At 39.9% G+C, this 22,505-nt stretch overlaps 1 protein-coding gene across 2 annotated transcripts in view; it reads right to left on the bottom strand.

Annotated features, from left to right (window-relative positions):
• Positions 1-2,521: 2,521 nt before the first annotated feature.
• LOC131678865 (follicle-stimulating hormone receptor-like) overlaps positions 2,522-22,505 on the bottom strand; it is a 497,363-nt gene continuing 477,379 nt past the window's right edge. For both annotated transcript variants that reach the window (XM_058959280.1, XM_058959281.1), the window contains 6 exons: positions 6,963-7,028; positions 6,739-6,882; positions 6,481-6,552; positions 6,123-6,421; positions 4,378-6,063; positions 2,522-4,304 (listed from right to left, as the gene is read on the bottom strand). In XM_058959280.1, coding sequence (XP_058815263.1) covers positions 3,982-4,304; positions 4,378-6,063; positions 6,123-6,421; positions 6,481-6,552; positions 6,739-6,882; positions 6,963-7,028 — 2,590 coding nt within the window. In that variant the 3' untranslated portion in view covers positions 2,522-3,981. The remainder of the gene's footprint in view (positions 4,305-4,377; positions 6,064-6,122; positions 6,422-6,480; positions 6,553-6,738; positions 6,883-6,962; positions 7,029-22,505) is intronic.

Below are 22,505 nucleotides of genomic sequence, written 5' to 3'. Positions count from 1 at the left end.
AATTCCGGGCATATTCCACAATTAAAGTCACATCGGTTCATCGGTGATGACTGAACCGATTTTCTCAAACCTAGTCTCAAATGGTAGGCAAAATATGCAGTTGAGTATTGAGTCGCCGCCCTTCCCCCCCCCCCCCCCCCCCCCCCCGCCTTGCCCTTACAGCCCCCTCCTTCATCACTCCCCTCCTCTTGGACCACCCTCACGCCCGCATTTCCTTCATCCATCCCGTATACCGAAATAAGATGAAGGATTACTGACGCATCCTCCACTCCCACTCTACTAACCCCCCATTCCCTACACGTTCAAACCCATTCCACCAACCTTTCCAAATTATAATCACATGAAGATAACATTGAACTCATGCTTATTAAGCTAATTAAATATTATTCTTTTGCCTTTCTCATATAGAAAGGTTATGCAATTGTTTCAAAAACCGATTTTCTAACCGAGGCCCGGAGGGCCGAGTCTCATATAACATTCGACTCAGTTCGCCGAGATCGCAAAATATCTGTGTGTATGTATGTGTGTATGTATATGTGTATGTATGTATGTATGTATGTATGTATGTATGTATGTATGTATGTATGTATGTATGTATGTATGTATGTATGTATGTATGTATGTATGTATGTATGTATGTGTGTATGTGCGGATTTGTTAACAAAATGTCCACATCGGTTTCTTGGAGATGGCTGAACCGATTTTTACAAACTAAGATTCAAATGAAAGGTATAATATTCCCATAGGTTGCTATTGAATTTCATTTTCAACCGACATCTTGTTCCGGATTACGAGTTGAAGAGTATGGTTACAAAACAAAATTTGTTGATTTGTCCACATCGGTTTCTCGGAATTTTCTGAACCGATTTTGACAAACTTGATTTTAAATGAAAGGTCCATCAGCTGCTGTTGAATTTTGTGTGGATCCGAGTTCTGGTTCCTGAATTACAGGGTGATACGTACGATCACGCAGCAAATCCCGATTCTAACGAATTCTGCGATGAATTGGTGAGGAGATTTTTTTTCCAAAATATAAACACAACTGTTGAATTTGTAGATCTAGGTCACCAACAGTCATTCAAAGTCGCTTTGGCCACACTGGCCACCATCGACGGATCCGGAAGCATCCAAATTCAGAATAACGGTTATATTGGTTTTTCGAAAATGGCTAGAACGATTTGATCAACTTAGTCTCAAATGAAAGGTGTTGCGTCCCCGGAAACTGATATTAAATTCCATCTCCATCCGACTTCCAGCTCCGGAGTTACGGGTTGTGGAGTGCGATCACATAGAAAACTCCGATTCAAACCGATACCTCGATGAATGCAAAAAGGTGCTCTTATATATACTTACCAAGTGTAATAAGAATGAAAGACATTTCCATAATGTTATATTGTACGAACCAGTTATTAAATCATAGTTTGGAGAAATGAGAAAGGCACAATTGCACCTATAGGTGGATTAAAACAGGTTTTTCAGTTCAATATTACCGTGGCTGTTTTTTTTTCAAAATTTTAGAACTCGAACTCTTTTAATGAATATAAACAACGCACACATTCTCGTGATTCATAATTGAGAAAGGCGCAATTGCACCGCTAGGTGGATTAAAATAGGTTTTTGTGTACTGGTTCAGGTAGTTGCGTCCGGGCTAAAACAAGGTTTCCAAGCTGAGACAACTATCTACCTGCATAACCGTTATGCCCAGCGTGAACATAGTTGCTGTCGCTACCATGATGTATTCTAGTAAAGTGTGCATCTTGGCTACTTTGCTGTCATTTCGTATGATGTGCGTCTTGAATCAAAATCAATAATAATTTTCAGTAACTATTATTTGAGAATCTCGCAAAATTAAGAGAAAATTTAGTTACGTTTTTCATTTTTCTGTTGAATTAATTAGGAAAACAAGAATTTGTTTTGTTATTTTCTTCATCGAATGGTTTTCGGTGAGAAAACCTTCTAATCCGTAGGCGTACCAGGAATTCCGTAGATCTGACATCGCTGCTGGGGAGGCTCTCCACTGCCTTGGCTAGGTGCTTTCAGCCTGGAGCTCAATACCTCAACGAAGAACCCAATAACCAACCGAAGTCATAGAATATTAATTAAACTCTCCTAAATGCAATATAACAATTTTTTTATCAAAGTTAACATCCCATTGGGGTTAAAGTACAATAAACAATAATAATAATAATGCAAAAAAAATCTTTTTCGATGATATCATGCAAAATATTTAAATTGTTCAACATTTTTCTAAAGGATCTCACTTTTAGGGGGCTTAATCACAATTCAGAGTACACCAGACGAAGGAAGCGGGTTTTTCTATTCAACTACAATCAACTCTCAAAAGACAAACAATATTTAAAACACGCACGTTTTGGTAGTACTACGACTACTGTGCTTCGACTGGTAATTCGATGTTCAGGTTGATAACCCTTCTATATGAGAAAAGCAAAACGGAAAAGTAAAGGAAAAATTATCCTTGCTTGGAAGTCATCATAAAATGAAGAAAAAATCGTTGTCAACATTCACAATGTTCCACATTTTTTATAACTTAATATTACTCTTTTGTTTATGTAAAGTTGTTCCAATAACTTTTGAAGTTATCAAGACCTGTAAAGTTAGTATTTGGAATAAATATATAATTTCTAAATCTTCTGTTCGTGCACATTTCCCATTAATTCAACTTTTTTTCTCTCTCTATCGACTCGCATAACCTACGCTCTGATTCCTTCCATACACAACAGGCAACATACAACGATTAAAAATTGTTAGAAGTTGTTTTTCACGAGTTTGGTTGAGTACATTTTCTGCTTGATTTCTTGTTTGTAATATTTTATTATTTTTTTCTCCGGCTTCTCCTATACAACGAAGTCCGCTTTTTTGTATCATCTGTATTTTGCGAAATAATACTGTTTCAAGTTGAATGATTTTTGTATTTGTTTTTGTCTCAATTCACCCATCGTCCTTTCATATTTAACGAAAATAGCTATGTTCTGGTTGCATTCAATGTATTCTTCGTCCGACGGGAAGTCCTATAAAATCTAAGTCTGGTCTAAAAGTACAACATAAAGTTATTCCAATTCGAATGGCAGTGTTGATCATTGAACTAAATTTTTGATCCTCGATCCGTTTTACAAGAAGTATTTTTGGCAGCATTTATTTTTCTCATTCAATTTTGAAATGTAGTTTTTCTTAGTTCTTAAATTATTATTTGTTTCATCGAGCACTTTTTATTTTGTTTTTCTCTGCTTGCAAACTTACGGGACCTTTTCATTTTGTTCAGGATGTAAGGATTTATTATTGTCTGTGGACGGTGCATTTCACACGAGTTTTGTTTCTATTTGGTATCGCACTGTAGTAGTTTGAGCTGTTCACAGATTTTCCCCCCTCGTGGTACTTAGTGAAAAGCTTTCGACAAGGAAAATCAAGCAGCAAGCACAATGTGAGCTTTTATTCACTAGGGCCATCGCAGGGAAATATGATGGAAAACAGCGGTAAACGATTTGTAGTAGCTTTCGCGGCGAAGCGACTTGTGTGCAAGATGTTGCGTACGAGCTGTTTCGTATACAAGCATACTGGCGCTCGCGATGATTTTGACTAGACTAAGGCAGGTCAAGTGAAACGCATCGTGCTTGTTTCTGCTTCTGTTTTTACTGCGAAGCGGTTGGACCTGACTGAGTTTTGATTAAATGCCCCGTTCATTTTTTCAATACCTATCCTAATATGAAATAAATTATTACAAATACTCTAGACAATAGAAAGTATTCATTTTAGTATCACACTGTTTCGGATTCGCTTAATATTATTAGGTATAAAATATTTACAGGTTGTATGGCTGATTTTCGAAAGAATTTATCTATAGATGCATACTTTTGTCACCGACCCAAAACTAATCGAGCATTTTGGCTAATTACCGAACACTGACAAAGCACTTTGAACTCACGAGGAAAATCCCTAAATCTACAGCTCTTCGCCTTCCGTGGCTCACGGTGGTTTTGTTTTATCTTTAAGACTAGATACAGCCGCCTGAGGGTTGCCGCTGTGCAGGATAGCATAGAATGGTGACGGTGATGGTTGACCGCTGGTTCCGCTCGCACCTTGCTCACTGTGGCTGGACGTGGGACTTGAGTGGGCTTCCGCTGTGTCGTCGTCCAACTGCACGCTGCTGTCGGCTGCCGACGGAATCGTTGGTAGGAAGCGAACAGCCAACCGCGGAGGTGAACAGGATAGTTCCTGGGAGTCATCCTGAACGGCGGATTGACGCACGAGGCGAGGTTTGCCACCCGGTATGGACTGGCGAGCGCCACCTGTGAAAGTGTTTGAATAAAATCATTTCAATTTAAATTAAAATCAATGCACTAAGAACACCTTTCGACTAACCTGAATGATGCGGATGCACTATTCCATCGACCTTCACTCCGGGCAGGACTACGGAGTTACTGGCACTGGAGCGCGATATCCTCCACGTTCCGGTACTTTGCGTTGCCGTAGAACCGGAAGAATCATTCCGCGAGCTCGACAGATTCGAGTCCTGTGAAGTCTTCCGGGTGATCAGCCAAGAAGTGTGCCTTCTCTTAGGATCCAGCAGTCGAAGTGGAATGCCACAATGGTGCTGAGCATTTCGCCACGAATCGGACCGGGATGAGCTGAAATTCTCGCTCGATGACATGGATCCGGTTCGTTTGTGTTGCTTTTGTTGTATCTCAGCAATTTGGTAGGCATACTGGTCACCGTTGCGTCCAGCTCGTCGATTTTCTCCTCGTTGGCCAAGGTTACACAGCAATCGACGCCACGTCTTGGAGAAGGTATTTTCCTGCTGAAAACGACGCCGCATGTTCTCCTGTTCCATCAGTTTTGCCGAGCAATTACACATCTGTCCGGGAAGAAGTGGGGGTAGCTCCCGCGAGGATCGTTCCACCAGCGAGTTGGTGTTGGCCGGTGTGTGTCGATTGCTGAAGTTGGAACTATGCCGACAACGTCCGATTCCTCGAGTGACTCGAGACTCCTCAATTGCCTTGCAGATGAGGACGCAGTCTTTCTTGAACTGTTTCGTGAGAATGGCATACAGGAACGGATTGCAGCAGGAGTTGAGAGGCAGAACAAACACAGTGAATACTTTGGCTTGTTCTAGAGAGATAAGGTGTAAACCGAAGACGGCTGTCAGAGAGAAGAATGCAATCGGAGACCAACAGATGAAGTCGGTAAAGACTAGGAGTGCCATGCGCTTCGCTATTCGAGAATCGTTGGAATTCCAAGCCTGGGAGCCTCGTATGGCACAGTACATTTTAAGATAACATCCCATTAGGATGAGAAACGCTAGTCCATTGATAAACATAAGAAAGACCACATAAACGAGACTCCCGGTTCCGCTGTTAATTTCAAACGGAAGACACACGGCGAACACGCGGTAGTCCGATATCCCAAACAATGGGAGAATCGCCATCGTGATCGAAAACGCCCATCCTACGGTCATGATATAGCCGGCATGCCGCAACGACAGCCTTTTGTTCAAATGCATCGCATGGGTTATGGCGTAGTTCCTCTCCAACGTTATCACAGCCAGTGTGTAAACGGATAACTCAGAAGACAGCACCGCCAAGAATCCGGAAAGTTTGCAACCCGCACTCATTTGCCACGGAATCGCATACATCCGGAACTCGCCAAGTGTGGACGCATCAACGACGGCGAGAAACCCCAGGTAGATTCCCATAAAGAAATCAGCAGCCGCTAAATTACACACCAAAAACCGGGGAACATCCATCTTCGACCTGGAGAATATCAGAACGAACACGACGGTTCCATTGCCGAGCATGGCTAGCAGGAACACTACCCAAACGCCGCACCGGAGCGTCCACCAATCGAACAAATCCTGACAAGGCATGAAGGGACCCGGCTCCGGAAGACATTGGACGCTGGTGGGTTGCATGGTTGGCATTGCATGCGTGACACCTCCCTCCTCCTCGAAGTATTCCTCCGGATAGGTTGGCATACCTCCGGGATAGTACTCCGGTCCATATGAGTGCAGCAAGTCGTTGATCTGCGTTCCGAATTTCTTGCTGAGATTTTCTGCAATTCAAGTTGACACATTTAAGTAAGAGAGTTAACTTAAAATTTAGTTCACTTACGCAGCTGCGGCCACAAATCGTTATAGCTATTGTTCCACAAGCTCATATCGAACTCGTTGTCAGTCGGAAACAGAACCTCCTCCCGGATGGGATGATGTTTAGGAACTTTGGAGACGCTCGCCATCAGCGGCAGGAACGAGCAGCAGTGGTAAGCGTAGGACAGCGCCAGAGTTTGAATGCGCGGGAACATTTCCGGTGGAGGGAACTCTCGCAGATTCGGATTGTTGAACGTTTTCAGATGAAGAATTCGTGCTAGCCCGGCAGTGGGAAGGTTGGGGAATATGTTGTTGCCGAGGTTTCTGCGGATGAAAAAAAACCATGCATGGCTTGTTTAACTAGGATGTCGACTAAAACTTACAAATCTTCCAGCTTGACTAGTTGCCGGAAGGCGTCCTGGTGGATGAAGTAAATGCGATTTGCTTCCAAGTCTCTGCGATGATCCCCCGTTGCGCGTGAAAGGTACACAAGAAATGGCAGAAAATTCAATTTAATTTCATTTGCTTTGGGCCCAGGTCCCACAGCACCAATTCTTCATTGATTCTATCATTGTTCACCATCCCGCTGCCGCTGATGCTGTGGGGTTGGGTTGGTGTTTGATTTATTTGCTTAAACTTACAGCACTTGCAACCGGAACAGGCCAATGAAGGCATCGTGCGGAATCGATTCGATTTCGTTGTTCGAAAGGAGCAGATCGTGCAGCTGGTTCAGACTAGAGAAGGGGGCTCCGTGGAGCGAGCTTATGCTATTGCTGGCTAAATCTCTGCAAGTGGGAAAGACGGTCAAGATGGGTTCATTAATTAGGATATTTGCTTCTTTTGGTGGTAGCGCGGGGGAACTTACAAAACTCTTAACTCACGACAGTTTGTCACATTTGGAATGCTTCTCAATCTATTGGATTTGAAGTCTCTGAAAAAAATAAGAAAAATAATATTAATTAAACTGTTTAAAATATGTTGATGTGTTGGCATTTATTTCATATCAAATGCTTATGAACTTGTACACAACGTTTATTTCATTGGTTTTTGACGAAAGTTCCAACACTGTATTCAAGACTTTTTGGTGGTATCCAAGGGGGAAATAGAAATGGTAAATTAAACGAAAACAATTATGCGAAAAAATCTCCCAGAAGCAAGATTCGAACGTGCAACCCTTGGGACTCTGGCCCAATTCACAAACCCTAATGCTATCCCTGGGATATGATGACGTCCTAGAAAAGCACGTGATTGGCGTCAGTAATCGTGCCCTGCCTCTTTGTCACATAATTACTTTCGCTTTACTCACCATTTCGATTTGTTTCCTCATTGGATACCATGAAAAAAGTCTTAAATAAGACATTGGCACTTACGCCAAAAACCAAAAAAAAAGAATTATTTGTTAAATTCGAACGGTGCGTTCGCTCCCGTCATTCCTCTGTTAGCTGGGCAAGGGACCAGAAAGCGACAGTCTCCTTTAGCTCTGTCATCCACCGAAGCACGATGGGTGATGAGCTAAAATTGGATATCAGACGATAATAAAAACCTGGGCCCTGGTATCTAGTAGGGAAATTGAATAGATCAAATGTATTAAGCGGCAGCTGCGTTTGTGTGTATGTGATCTCGCTATAGAAGCAGGGTACGATCACTGTCGCTAATACGATAATCATGTGTTCTTTTTGGGACGTCATATTCCAGGGATAGCATAAGTGTTTGTGCATTGGGTCCCCAGGGTTGTAGGTTCGAATACTGCCTCTGGTTTTTTTTCACATAATTGCTTTTTTTCCCGTTTGATACAATCAGAAAAGTCTTAAATGTGGTAATTGGTACTTACGCCAAAAACAAAAAACCTGTTTTAATCCACCTAGAGGTGCAATTGTGCCTTTCTCATTTCTCCAAACTATGATTTAATAGCTGGTTCGTACAATATAACTTTATGGAAATGTCTTTCATTCTTATTACACTTGGTAAGTATATATAAGAGCACCTTTTTGCATTCATCGCGGTATCGGTTTGAATCGGAGTTTTCTATGTGATCGACCTCCACAACCCGTAACTCCGGTGCTGGAAGTCGGATGGAGATGGAATTTAATATCAGTTTCTGGGGACGCAACACCTTTCATTTGAGACTAAGTTGAGCAAATCTAGCCATTTTCGAGAAACCAATATAACCGTTATTCTGACTTTGGATGCTTCCGGATCCGTCGATGGTGGCCAGTGTGGCCAAAGAGACTTTGAATGACTGTTGGGGACCTAGATCTACAAATTCAACAGTTGTGTTTACATTTTGGAAAAAAAAATCAACAAATTTTGTTTTGTAACCATACTCTTCAACTCGTAATCCGGAACAAGATGTCGGTTGAAAATGAAATTCAATAGCAACCTATGGGAATATTATACCTTTCATTTGAACCTTAGTTTGTAAAAATCGGTTCAGCCATCTCCGAGTAACCGATGTGGACATTTTGTTAACAAATCCGCACATACACACACATACATACACACATACACATACACACATACATACATACACACATACATACACACAGATATTTTGCGATCTCGGCGAACTGAGTCGAATGTTATATGGGACTCGGCCCTCCGGGCCTCGGTTAGAAAGTCGGTTTTTGGAGCAATTGCATAACCTTTCTATATAAGAAAAGCAAAAGAATAATATTTAATTAGCTTAATAAGCATGAGTTCAATGTTATCTTCATGTGATTATAATTTGCAAAGGTTGGTGGAATGCGTTTGAACGTGTAGGGAATGGGGGTTTAGTAGAGTGGGTGTGGAGGATGCGTCAGAAATCCTTCATCTTATTTCGGTATACGGGGTGGATGAAGGAAATCTGGGCGTGAGGGTGATCCAAGAAGAGGGGAGTGATGAAGGAGGGAGGTATAAGGGCAAGGTGGGGAGGGGGGGGGGAAGGGGCGGCTACGCAATACTCAACTGCATATTTTGCCTTCCATTTGAGACTTGGTTTGAGAAAATCGGTTCAGTCATCACCGATGAACCGATGTGACTTTAATTGTGGAATATGCCCGGAATTCCGGACTTCCGGAATCGTCAATAGTGGACAATATATTCAAAGAATGTTTGATTGGCAATCAGTGATCTAGATCTGCGATTAGAAGTAATTTGGTGACCATTTCAATAGTTTTTAACCTCTGAGGTATTACGATTGTACCGATTTATATGGGAAATTCCAGTGCATCCTTACTAACACCCCTGTAACTCCGGAAGCAAGAGTCAGAACCGAATGAAATTCAGCAGCAGTCAATGGCATTACTGTATCTTTCATTTGAAATTAAGTTTGTAAAAATCGGTAGAGAATTCGTTGTGGAATGGGTGTGATATTAGCTTAGGAACTTGGCGGGTTCCCCGAGGGCGTCATGAACCGTCATAGGTGGCCAATGTGGTCAAAGCTGCTTTGATTGATCATTAGTGATCCAGACCCGCAAACTAGAGTAATGTTACATCAATTTTAATATGTTTTACATCATTTGAACATTATGGTGGTACCAGTTTATATGGGAATTTGCTGTGTGACCGCACTCTTCAACCCGTAACTCCGGAACCGGAAGTCGGATCAACTAAAAATTCAATAGCAGCTTATGGGAGCGTTATACCTTTCAGATGAAACTAAGTTTGCGAAAATCGGTTCAGCCATCTCTGAGAAAATTGTGTGAGTTTAAATGACACACACATACACACACACATACACACACACACACACATACACACACACACATACATACACACACACAGACATTTGCCGATCTCGACGAACTGAATCGAATGTTGTATGATACTCGGCCCTCTGGGCCTCGGTTAAAAAGTCGATTTTTACAGTGATTGCATAGCCTTTCTTTATATGAGAAAGGCAAAAAGAATTATTCGTTTATTGTTCTGTAATTTCTTGTACGGTAAATAGTTTTGTTATATCTATTTATGAAACCTGATAATCATACCAAAATGCTACCAATAGCATTCTTCAGTTGGTCGTCAGCAAACTGTCAAATAGGCTACAATTTCATAGGGATTTGGAATTTTCCAAAGAGCCTTATTGACTCTACCATGATTCCATGGGTAAAGAACATAACCATTTCAACGTTTCAACGGATAAGGTACCCTTTTGAAACTGTTTTGCCTAGATAAGCCTAGCGTGGTAACAGCCCATCGTTTCTAATACAATAGTCGTGTGTGATCAGTTACCGCGGTGTACTAGTAATAGTATTGTAGCGGTACAGTTCTTTTGGGTGCAATAGGATCGTTTAATCGGCCAGCACAGTATCCATAATGCCAGTTGATTGTGCATGTTTCTGTGCATGGTGTACTTTCGAAAAGATGCTCCAAGATAGGGTTCAAAATGTTGATTCTGCAGACTCCACCATGGATGACAGCAACAGTGCAAATAAATTTTATGGACTGGGCCATGGAAGGGGTTGAACATTTTAAGCGTTCCTCGGGACCTGACAACATACCCGATGGGCATGCTACTGTTGATAATCTGTAGAGCACGATTGTTTACAATAAGGGACCGTGTATATGTCTCAGTTCGTGATGCTGAAATAGATGGTGACGTCACCAAGAAGAATATCACTTATGAAGATGGACTGAGGGACGGGATAGGCCTGTTCAAAAATCACTTGCAACAGCCAGTAAAAATTCAACCGTAATAAAGGGCGGCAAAAAGAACTACGCTAAGTCAGACTCGTTTCGTGCAACTTTCGGGTTCATTGAGTGCACTGTAAATTTATTTTCGGTTGCTAGTAAATAAATGAAGAACACGTGTTAGTATTTGAAACGCTCAGGCACCACATAATTGTTCCGGGTGGCATCAAGGATCGTCATAGGTGGCCAATGTCAAAGTTACTTTGATTGGTCATTGGTGATCTAGACCCGCAAATCCAAGTAACGTTGAATCTATTTGAATATGTATTACATCATTCGGACACCATGCTGTTATCAGTTTATAAGGGGATTTGCTGTGTGACCGTACTCTTCAACCAGCAGCTCCGAAACTGGAAGTCCGATCAACTAAAAATTCAAAAGCAGCTTATGGGAGCATTGTACCGTTCGCACTAAGATTGTGCAAATCGGTTCAGCCATCTCTGAGAAAATTGAGTGACATTATTTGACACACACATACACACATATATACACACAGCCATTTAACGATCTCGGCTAACTGTATCAAATAGTATAAGAGACTCGGCCCTGCAGACCTCGGTTAAAAGTTCCAAATTCCGACTGATTGCATAATCTTTCAATGTGAGAAAGGTAAAAAAGTGGAAATCATCAGTCCCAAAAAGTGTATTTTTCTCAAATATTCTTTTTCCGCGATTACAAAATATCTCGAAGTTTCATGCATTTCAAGGGAGGGGGAGTAAGATTTTGAGCGTGAAAAAATTGTTTTTTGATTTTTATCGAAATTGGGTGAAGCGAATTGATCAATACTTTTGTACATTATAATGTATCATTTCAATAACAATCTGCAATTTTCTATGCAAAAATATCGACAAGCGACTCGGTGACGAAACTCCATTTTGCCACGTTCAACAAGGTATAGTTTATGAAAATTGAGTGAAGAATAATAGAGATATATTCACGAAAAAATGATGAAATTTAATATGAATGACAAAAGGTCATTTAACCCCAACTTCTCGTATTCGGACAAAGGTCAAAAAGGCTGCGATCGATTTTTGAGATTTTTTCACATTAGAAAAACTACAAAATATGTATGATTTGCATTACGGAACAGAAAAATCATTAAAAATATGGGATTTTGGGTACAAAATGACCCAGTACCCCACTTTCCAGTATTTTCTTAGAAACAAAAATATCTCCATTCAAATACTAAGATCTTTCAAAAGAGGTATAAGATGTAATTTTCTTATTGCTATTTCAAAAGTTATAGCATTTAATGTATTTTTCCTCCATATTTTCCCATAGTACCAATTTCAAAAAATTTCGAACGAAGTGGGCGGGGGTCTAAAATTGTCCAAATGATGTGAAATTTGGCATCTGAGCTTACTTTGGCCTTTGAGAATTTAAAAATATTTTTTTTTTGTAATGCCCTAATGACTATATCTCAGTTAATTATACTATACGAGATTGAGCAACGAAAACGAGACCTCTTAAAATCACTACTTTCCATTTGTCATTTCATACACTGATTTATCGTAAATACTTTGTTTGTAGCACTTTTAGAACTTTGTATGGCGCATATTTTTGCTGAAGTAACAATGTTATTATCTCGTCTATTTGAAAAGTTATGAACGATTTTTGTTGAAAAAATGCACCATTTTTAAAAATTCATATTTTTTTACAGAAATAACGCTCCCGCTGTTTTTTCACTAAAAACTATAAAAGTTCCGATCTTTCAAATGAAGTTAAAAAATTGAAAATCCGTTAGCAATCTTGGAAGATACAGAGCTTTGAAAAAAACCATTTTTGCTTTGAAAATCGCCTGTAACTATGCAAACATAAGAGATAGAAACTTTATTGCTTAGGCAAAAATATGCAATTACAAAAGTTCTAAAAATCTCTAGAACAAAGTATTTGCGAGAAGTAAACACATTAAAAGTTATTATTAGAAAACCAATTTTTCAAGAGCCACCCTACTTTAAATATTGCAAAAATTATACCGCATGAACCATTACAGATAGCCATACAGTTTCTTCAGAAAAGTTGCTTCAATTTGATTAATTTATAACTTTGTAGAACATTATGTAGCTGAATTCAACACATCTAAAAAGTTGATACTTGGAACACCCAAACCACAAGGACCACCCTAATTCAACTAATATAAAAAATCGGCAAGAAAATTCTAAGAAAGTTCTCCGAAGACACTATATATCTAAAAACAACGGTTTGGGCGCAAACAGTTTTGTCTTCCTAAATACATACAGCTTTGGGACCATAGTGCATTGTCGCTTGTTCAATATTATGATTCCGCCAGAATCGGTATCGGAATCGAAATCCAGAATGTCCAAGATCGGTCGTATCAAGTACAAATTTGGTACATACATTCTTATTTTTGTTTTGTGTTTATTATCAGTATTTTGTCAAAAAACCTGTGATTTATGATGACTGTTCTGCATGCATTTATGCATGCCAAACATGAACCCATTCGGCACCGATACCAACTAGCCAAACTACCGTTGGATATTCGATTTCGCCAAGAAGGTTTGTCCGGATTCCGCCCCGGCACAGAAGATTTACCGCGCCGCGTCTCCTCACGATAGCGCGAACGAAACACCTTTTTCGATGGTGGAGTTCTCACTTGCTCTCTTGTCGTGTAACAATAAAGCTCCAGGGCCAGACAGAATCAAATTCAACTTGTTGAAGAATCTGCCAGACTCTGCCAAGAGACGCTTGTTGAACTTATTTAATAAGTTTCTCGAGGCTAACATTGTCCCACTCGATTGGAGACAAGTGAAGGTCATCGCCATCCAAAAACCAGGAAAACCAGCCTCCGACCACAATTCGTACCGTCCGATCGCAATGCTATCCTGTATCCGGAAGTTGTTCGAGAAAATGATCCTATCCCGCCTCGACAATTGGGTCGAAGCAAATGGCTTACTGTCAGATACACAATTTGGCTTTCGCAAAGGCAAAGGGACGAACGATTGTCTTGCGTTGCTCTCAACTGAAATTCAAATGGCCTATGCTAGCAAAGAGCAGATGGCATCAGTGTTCCTAGATATTAAGGGGGCTTTTGATTCAGTTTCGATCAACATTCTTTCAGAGAAGCTGCACCAGCATGGTCTTTCAGCGACTTTAAACAACTTTTTACTAAACTTGTTGTCGGAAAAGCACATGCATTTTTCGCATGGTGACTTATCGACATCACGATTTAGCTACATGGGCCTTCCCCAGGGCTCATGTCTAAGCCCCCTTTTATACAATTTCTATGTCAACGACATTGATGAATGTCTTGACAATTCCTGCACGTTAAGGCAACTTGCAGACGATGGCGTGGTGTCTGTTACGGGACCCAAAGCTGTCGATCTACAAGGACCATTACAGAATACCCTGGACAATTTGTCTGCTTGGGCTATTAAGCTGGGTATCGAATTCTCCACGGAGAAAACTGAGCTAGTTGTATTTTCAAGGAAGCGTGAACCAGCACAACTACAGCTTCTATTAATGGGTCAAACTATCGCTCAGGTCTTCACAGTAAAATATCTAGGGGTCTGGTTCGACTCGAAAGGTACTTGGGGATGCCATATTCGGTATCTGAAACAGAAATGCCAACAAAGGATCAACTTTCTTCGTACAATAACCGGAACATGGTGGGGTGCCCACCCAGGAGACCTAATTAGGTTGTATCAAACAACGATACTGTCGGTAATGGAATACGGATGCTTCTGCTTTCGCTCCGCCGCGAACATACATTTCATCAAACTCGAAAGAATTCAGTATCGTTGTTTGCGTATCGCCTTAGGGTGCATGCAGTCGACCCATACGATGAGTCTCGAAGTGCTGTCGGGCGTTCTCCCGTTGAAAAATCGATTTTGGGAACTCTCATATCGATTGCTCATTCGATGCGATATCTTGAACCCGGTCGTGATTGAAAATTTCGAAAGGCTTGTTGAGCTCAATTCTCAGACCCGTTTCATGTCCCTGTACTTTGACTACATGGCGCAGAATATTAACCCTTCTTCTTACAATCCCAACCGTGTGCATTTCATAAATACTTCTGAATCTACTGTTTTCTTCGACACATCCATGAAAGACGAGATTAGTGGAATTCCGGACCACATACGCCCACAAGTGGTTCCAAACATTTTTTATAATAAATTCCGAGAAGTCGACTGTTCTAAGATGTTTTATACTGACGGATCAAACCTCGAAGGATCCACTGGCTTCGGTATTTTCAATCAAAAGTTCACCGCCTCCTACAAACTCAGTGACCCTGCTTCAGTTTACGCCGCAGAACTAGCTGCCATTCAGTATACCCTTGGAGTCATTGAAACATTACCCGCAGACCATTACTTCATCGTTTCGGATAGCCTCAGTTCCATTGACGCTATTCGCTCGATGAAACAAGGCAAGCACTCCTCGTATTTTTTGGGGAAAATACGGGAGCTACTGAGTGCTTTATCTGACAACTCTTTCCAGATTACCTTGGTATGGGTCCCTTCTCATTGCTCCATTCCGGGCAATGAGAAGGCAGACTCCTTAGCTAAGGTGGGTGCCTTAGAAGGAGACGTTTACGAAAGACCAATTTGCTTCAGCGAATTTTTCAGTATTACTCATCAGAGAACCCTCGAAAGTTGGCAAACTTCGTGGAGCAGTGGAGAGCTGGGAAGGTGGCTACATTCGATAATCCCTAAGGTATCGACGAAACCTTGGTTCAAGGGGATGGATGTGGGTCGTGACTTCATTCGTGTGATGTCCCGACTCATGGCAAACCATTACACGCTGGATGCACATCTCCGGCGTATTGGGCTCGTGGATAGTGGTATCTGCGCTTGTGGCGACGGCTATCACGACATCGAGCACATTGTCTGGGCGTGCACCGAGTACAGTTCCGCTAGGTCTCGGCTAACGGATACCCTGCGGGCCCGAGGAAGACCAACCAACGTCCCGGTTCGAGATGTGCTGGCAAGCCGCGATGTTCTCTATATGTCCCTTATATACACCTTTGTGAAAACCATCAATATACAAGTCTAACTGCCCCTTGTTATCTCCTTATCATTCTCAGAACGCTCTTCCACCTGTATCAAACCATCTGTATCGAATGAGCCAACAAACACGGGACCTACGGCACGAACATAACACGCTTAACTCGAAATGTAGCCGATCCACATCTGAGCCGTACTACGAAATCGTCTGGAAAAACCCCTGCCATCTTGAGGAGGACCACCCGGCGTCCCAGTACATGATTCCCCTGATGAAGGCCACCCGAGTTTGTAATCCATCCGTTGATCACACGATGCCTGAAACTGAAATAATTTTCTCTCCCTGCCATCTTTGTCTACCCTCCCTCCCCTGACTCTTATACCCAGAAGTAACACCCCTACCCCCCCCCCCCCCCCAATATCATCACGAAGCATTTAGCTCTTCTTGTCTCTTCTAGTTTTCACTATTATATTATATAATCTCGTTGAAATTGCCCGACTCTACTACCCACAAAAATAACTATAATTACGAATCTTTACAAAATTCAATCATGCCCTCTAGTTATGCCTAGTTTTAAGTTAGTCGTAAAAAATTGTCCCCCTTAATTAAACATTATTTGCTCCAATAATCTCACTGATAAAAATGTCAAACCATATTGCCACAAAAACTAAATGACCCCCCTAATCTTACGAAAACAATATTATCCCCTTGTGTAGATATATAAGATAGCTATAAAATCGCATTAGTTTCATTTTTAAAAAATCAATATGTAATCCCCTAGTTTTAAGCAATTTAAAATGTAAAACAAAACAAAATTGGCACCTTTAAGCTAACGCAACGTGCCTTATCAAATAAACGATTTGAATAAAAAAAAAAAAAAAAAACTAGCCAAACTGGTCAAAAACGGTAATATGTACTAGAAACTGACAATTGAAATTCTAACACACAATTTGGGTCCAGGTTCATATAGATTTGACAGAAAATGTGCCATAAAACTGAGTTCGAACTCCGAGTCAATATGACCCGTTAATACCTTATTCGTTACAAAAAGTTAACATCTGAAGAAAGTTAATACCAGCAAATAAAAGTATCAGGGTAAAAAAAGTAAGACAACAATAATAAATTCGAGCCCTAGACCCTGCCCAGCAGAGCTCTGTAATATTGACATTCCCATGTGAGCCTGATAGGGGAACGACATTAGATTCACGATCGCCGTGCTTTGGTTACTTGCCTCGTCGCTCAATCGTTCGGTGTAGCGCATTCATTCAGTTATTTTCAGTTCAAATTCACTTTAGTTGCAAAATGAATTTTGATTCTGCGCTGCCTTTGAGTGGGATTATCGAGCAAAAATACATCAGACGTTCACTTATGCACGAAAATGTAGTGGATGTCACCTTCTACCTCCAATTTGTCCATATGTAGGGTAAGGTGGGGTAAATCCGACCTAGTAAATGGTTTTGGCTGTAAAATGCTCATTTTACATCGGATCGAGTCGTTTTATATACCAAATTAAAGGTTGGACTTCGCGGCAACTTTCTATGTACAGCATTTTATTCGTACCTTGAGTACCTAATTTTGATATACAAGTGTCTTACGAAAAAGTTCATTTTTACTGTTTTCAAAAATGATGGGGTAAACCCGACCGCTTATGTTTTTGGTTGATTTAGCACAAATATTACCCAAAGTCTATCGTTTTTCAATGATAAATAGATGAATGTTATTCTATTTAATTGTAACATGTAGAAAATGGTATTCAATGTCAAGCTTAGAGTGTAAAAATACGAGCAGTAGCACGTAAAGATGTTCCCACCTGCAACGGAGAAATTACTCGAAGAATACTATGTTCATCACGTTTTGTGTCATTCGTCTGTAATTATGAACCATTGTGCAAAAAAAAAAAATAATGGCAATAAAAATATATTTCAAATAAATAAACATTTTCTAAGCAAAAAAGCGGTCGAATTTACCCCACTATTTAGAGCTCGGATTTACCCCACCGCGTTATTTTTCATTACGATGCAATTAAAAAAAAACCTGTTTTAATCCACCTAGCGGTGCAATTTTGCCTTTCTCATTTCTCTAAACTATGGCACGGAGGCTTTTTATGTTCAACATAATTGTGGAAATGTCCATTACATTCTTAGTACACTTGGCACTTATACACAATGGCATGCCAGCCACGAACTTGATGAGCTACGTGTCGACGGTGAAACACTTGAAACAAAAAAATATCATACTCCATTAGCCTAATCAGCATTAGATCAATGTTATCTGCTTGCAAACTCATTTTGTCATGCGGGGGTGGGTATGTGAGGAGGGCGAAAGTCCCATGAACGAACGACTCCCCAGCTTAAATTGGTATGCTTTGTAATGTAGTGATGGTTTAAAGATGATGGGGTTGAAAGGGAGGGGTATGAGGTGGTGGTCTGAGGGTGATTTAAGGAGATTTTTAAAGGAGAGGAGTGAACAGTAGAGGGGGGGTGTAACCCCTCTCCGTAAACCATCAACTACGCCCCTGTTAAAATCCAGAAACCATATGCGAGTCGAAAAAAAATTAGGTTGACGTTTTTCAGAGTGATTGCATAACCTTTCTATATGAGAAAGGTAAAAATGTGCCAAAATCCAAAAAAGTTAATCGTCGTCAAATTTTTTCGTGTTTGCATCAAATCTCGACGTTTTATGCACCTTGAATACATCTAGCATCAAAAATAAAAATTCTATTTTTAATTTTTCCTATAGTTTTTATGAGAAATTTCTGTGTGGTCGCACTCTGAAACCCGTAATTCCGGAACCAGAATTCCGATCGATCCAAAATTCAATAGCAGCCGATGGGAAGGTTGCACCTTTCATTTGAGACTAAGTTTGGGCAAATCGGTCCAGCCATCTCTGAGAAAAATGAGTGACATTATTTGACACATACGCACATACATACACACACATACACACACACATACACACACATACGCACATACATACACACACATACACACACACACACACATACAGACTTTTTCCGATCTCGACAAACTGAGCCAAATGGGATATGACACTCGGCCCTCCGGGCCGGGATTAGGTTGACGTTTCAGAGTGATTGCATAACCTTTCTATATGAGAAAGGCAAAAATATGAAGCAAGTTGGCCCGGAGGGCCGAGTGACATATAGCATTCGATTCAGTTCGTCGATTTCGGCAGATGTCTGTGTGTGTGTGTGTGTATGCATGTGTGTATGTATGTATGTGTGTGTATGTGCGTCTGTGTGTATGTGACCAAAAATGTCACTGATTTTTCTCAGAGATGGCTGAACCGATTTTGACAAACTTAGTCTCAAATGAAAGGTGCAACGTTCCCATAGGCTGCTATTGAATTTCTGATGGATCCGACTTCCGGAATTACAGGGTGGTGAGCACGATCACGCAGAAAATGTCGATTTCTTTTTTGGACTTTGCCGATTTCGCACCTTTTTGCCTTTCTAATATAGAAAGGTTATGCGATCACTCTGAAAAACGTCAACCTAATCCCGGCCCGGAGGGCCAAGTGTCAAATTCCATTCTACTCAGTTCGTCGAGATCGGAAAAAGTCTGTATGTGTGTATGTATGTGCGTATGTGTCAAATAATGTCACTCATTTTTCTCAGAGATGGCTGGACCGATTTGCCCAAACTTAGTCTCAAATGAAAGGTGCAACCTTCCCATCGGCTGCTATTGAATTTTGGATCGATCGGAATTGTGGTTCCGGAATTACGGGTTTCAGAGTGCGGCCACACAGAAATTTCTCATAAAAACTATAGGAAAAATTAAAAATAGAATTTTTATTTTTGATGCTAAATGTCTTCAAGGTGCATGACACGTCGAGATTTGATGCAAACTCGAAAAAAAATTTGACGACGATTAACTTTTTTGGATTTTGGCACATTTTTACCTTTCTCATATAGAAAGGTTATGCAATCACTCTGAAAAACGTCAACCTAATCCCGGCCAAATTTTTTTTGACTCGCATAAGGTTTCTGGATTTTAACAGGGGCGTAGTAGATGGTTTACGGAGAGGGGTTACACCCCCCCCCCTTCTACTGTACACTCCCCCTCCTTTAAAAATCTCCTTAAATCACCCCTCAGACCACCACCCCATCCAGCCCTCATACCCCTATCTTTCAACCCCACCATCTTTAAACCACCACTATATCACAAAGCATACCAATTTAAGCTGGGGAGTCGTTCGTTCATGGGACTTTCGCCCTCCTCACATACCCACCCCCGCATGACAAAATGAGTTTGCAAGCAGATAACATTGATCTAATGCTGATTAGGTTAATGAAGTACGATATTTTTTCGTTTCAAGTGTTTCACCGTCGACACGTAGCTCATCAAGTTCGTGGCTGGCAAGCCATTGTGTATAAGTGCAAAGTGTACGAAGAATGTAATGGACATTTCCACAATTATGTTGAACATAAAAAGCCTCCGTGCCATAGTTTAGAGAAATGAGAAAGGCACAATTGCACCGCTAGGTGGATTAAAAAAGGTTCATATCAAAAGTTGTAAAAACACACGTATTGTCGTTTAAGCATCTCAATGTAGACTAATAAAATGCTGTCATGTCACCATTATGATAATTTTCGATGCTCTACCCGACAACATTGATATTAGTTCGCGTAGTGCTTCCGATTTTCGAAAACAGAAGGAGGTCGGGTTTATCCAACGGTCGGGTTTGCCCCACCTTACCCTAACAAATGAATAGGTTGGTTGCTGAAAGAATTCAAAATGTTTCTACACTGAAGGCACTGGATTCTGCATGAAACTTCAATCAGATTGCAAGTAAATGAGTGGGAAAGGCGTTGGAGCTGAATACTGGTTTCGCTAAATTCAAATAGGCAATTCTAAATTTGAGATTTCGCACAACTGTTGCCCATCAAATTACAAACGAAAATAAATTGAATATATATAAACAACTTGTTACAAAAATGTGAAAGAATTGTGTGGTCGGTTTTCTAGTGTACTAGTGGTCGATAATAGGTGCTAAAATAAAATGATAAACTCCAAATCGAAGATTAGTGAATAATTACAGTAGTTCAAACTTGTCCCTCTGTATGCAGTTCCATTTGCCCCAAGGGGTGTCAAAATACGGGGTATGATGAAACGCTAAAAATTCAAGGTGAACAATGAGCAGACATTTCATAACCATTACACTTGCTAGACCCTAAATGATTGTTTAACATGTAATATTTTAGAAATAATATGTAACCATAACATTTTTGAATCAATTTACCTGGTTTGGAAAAAAGAGTTTTCTGATTTCGCAAATGACGAAAAATAAACTAAAGTGCGAAAGTCGTTGCAATGTTTCAATCTTACGCGTATGGTATTCAAAATTTGCGGGAACTTTTTGCTGGAAAAAATTATCTCGGCGAATACTCATCTCTAGTGACGGTTAAGGCTTTCGTTTCAACTTACCCCGCATTTCAACTTGCCCCGGTATACCTTAGACCTACTTTATAGTTCTAAAATCGTCGAAAGAACAATTCGAATGAAATGCAATAGAAAGTCCATTTTTGACAGAATTCGCAATGTTCAATAATGAATGATTTAAGTAGGTATTTACGCTTTACATTGTTGAGTCACATCTAAAATTTCTAAATCTTGGGTATACAGAGTGTTTGGTTCATGGCTAAAAACCTCTCGAGGGATGATTGATTGTCATATTTGGAGAAAAAAATCGTTCTACACATACCATGAAATCTCAACCGTTACTAAGTTATTGAACTTTTTGTGTTAAAAACTTAGTTGTCTTAAAACAGCTCTGACTCAAAAAATATACTTTGTATTTCAAATCTTTTAGATCCATTGAATAGGTGAGAAAATTTTACACTGAAAAATGTCCTCAAATGTTTCAGCTAATGAGGTTAAGTAATCTTTTCACAGTAATTTATTTAAAATTTAACAATTTTGATCGATTTTTCGTTCACTTTGCGAAAATCTTAATAGTTAACATCACTATTTCAATAATTCAAATTGTTAGTCTTGAAAAGTTGTATAATTTGTTCTTTGACATGATATACTTATCTTGTCTTGTTTTCATGTGTTTGGGTTATTGAACTTGGATATTTTTATCTCATATTCACTAATACTAGCTCTTATTGAAAAAGTATGGCACTTATTGTAGCTTTTCTTATTTTTATTCGAAAGCCAGGAAAATTTTGCAGAGAAAAATGTATTAATACCTTTCAGTTAAGTGAATTTAGTATTCTTTTAGCAGTTAATTAGTTTAGAGTTAGTGTTATTATTAGCATTTTCGTTATTTCTTAAAATAGTAAATAATAAACTTCGCCATTTTTATCATGGAATTAATGCATCACAGCAAGTTCTACAATTCTTCCTTTGACTTCATTCAAGTATCTCTTTTAGTTTCGAAGCAAAATCATTTTTATCTTCTCGTTTCATATGCAAAAACAACGATTTCGAACCCACTGCATTTGTGATAAGGCCATGCTGTGTTCACTATTAAATTGCAACGAAATGAAAAGCGATAGAGATAAAGTATCAAATAACAAGTTGTAGATAATATTAAGGGACACTAAATGAACAATAGTAACGATAAATTTAGTTAAATAATAATTAGAATAATTACAAAAATCACCAATAAACGCAAATTTTGACTAGTAAAAAGACATGTAGTACACTTAACTAAAAAATATCTGTACATACATCGAAAGGAAATTTTCTCAGCTTTCCAATGAAGCCCTGATAATAGCGATATAAAGTATATTTTTTAGATTAGAGTCATTTTA

Source organism: Topomyia yanbarensis, chromosome 2, assembly GCF_030247195.1.
Source record: "Topomyia yanbarensis strain Yona2022 chromosome 2, ASM3024719v1, whole genome shotgun sequence".
In the NCBI taxonomy this organism is placed as follows: Eukaryota; Metazoa; Arthropoda; class Insecta; order Diptera; family Culicidae; genus Topomyia; species Topomyia yanbarensis.
The sequence above is the reverse complement of the archived record's forward strand: the minus strand, read 5'-3'. Positions and strand labels throughout refer to the sequence as shown.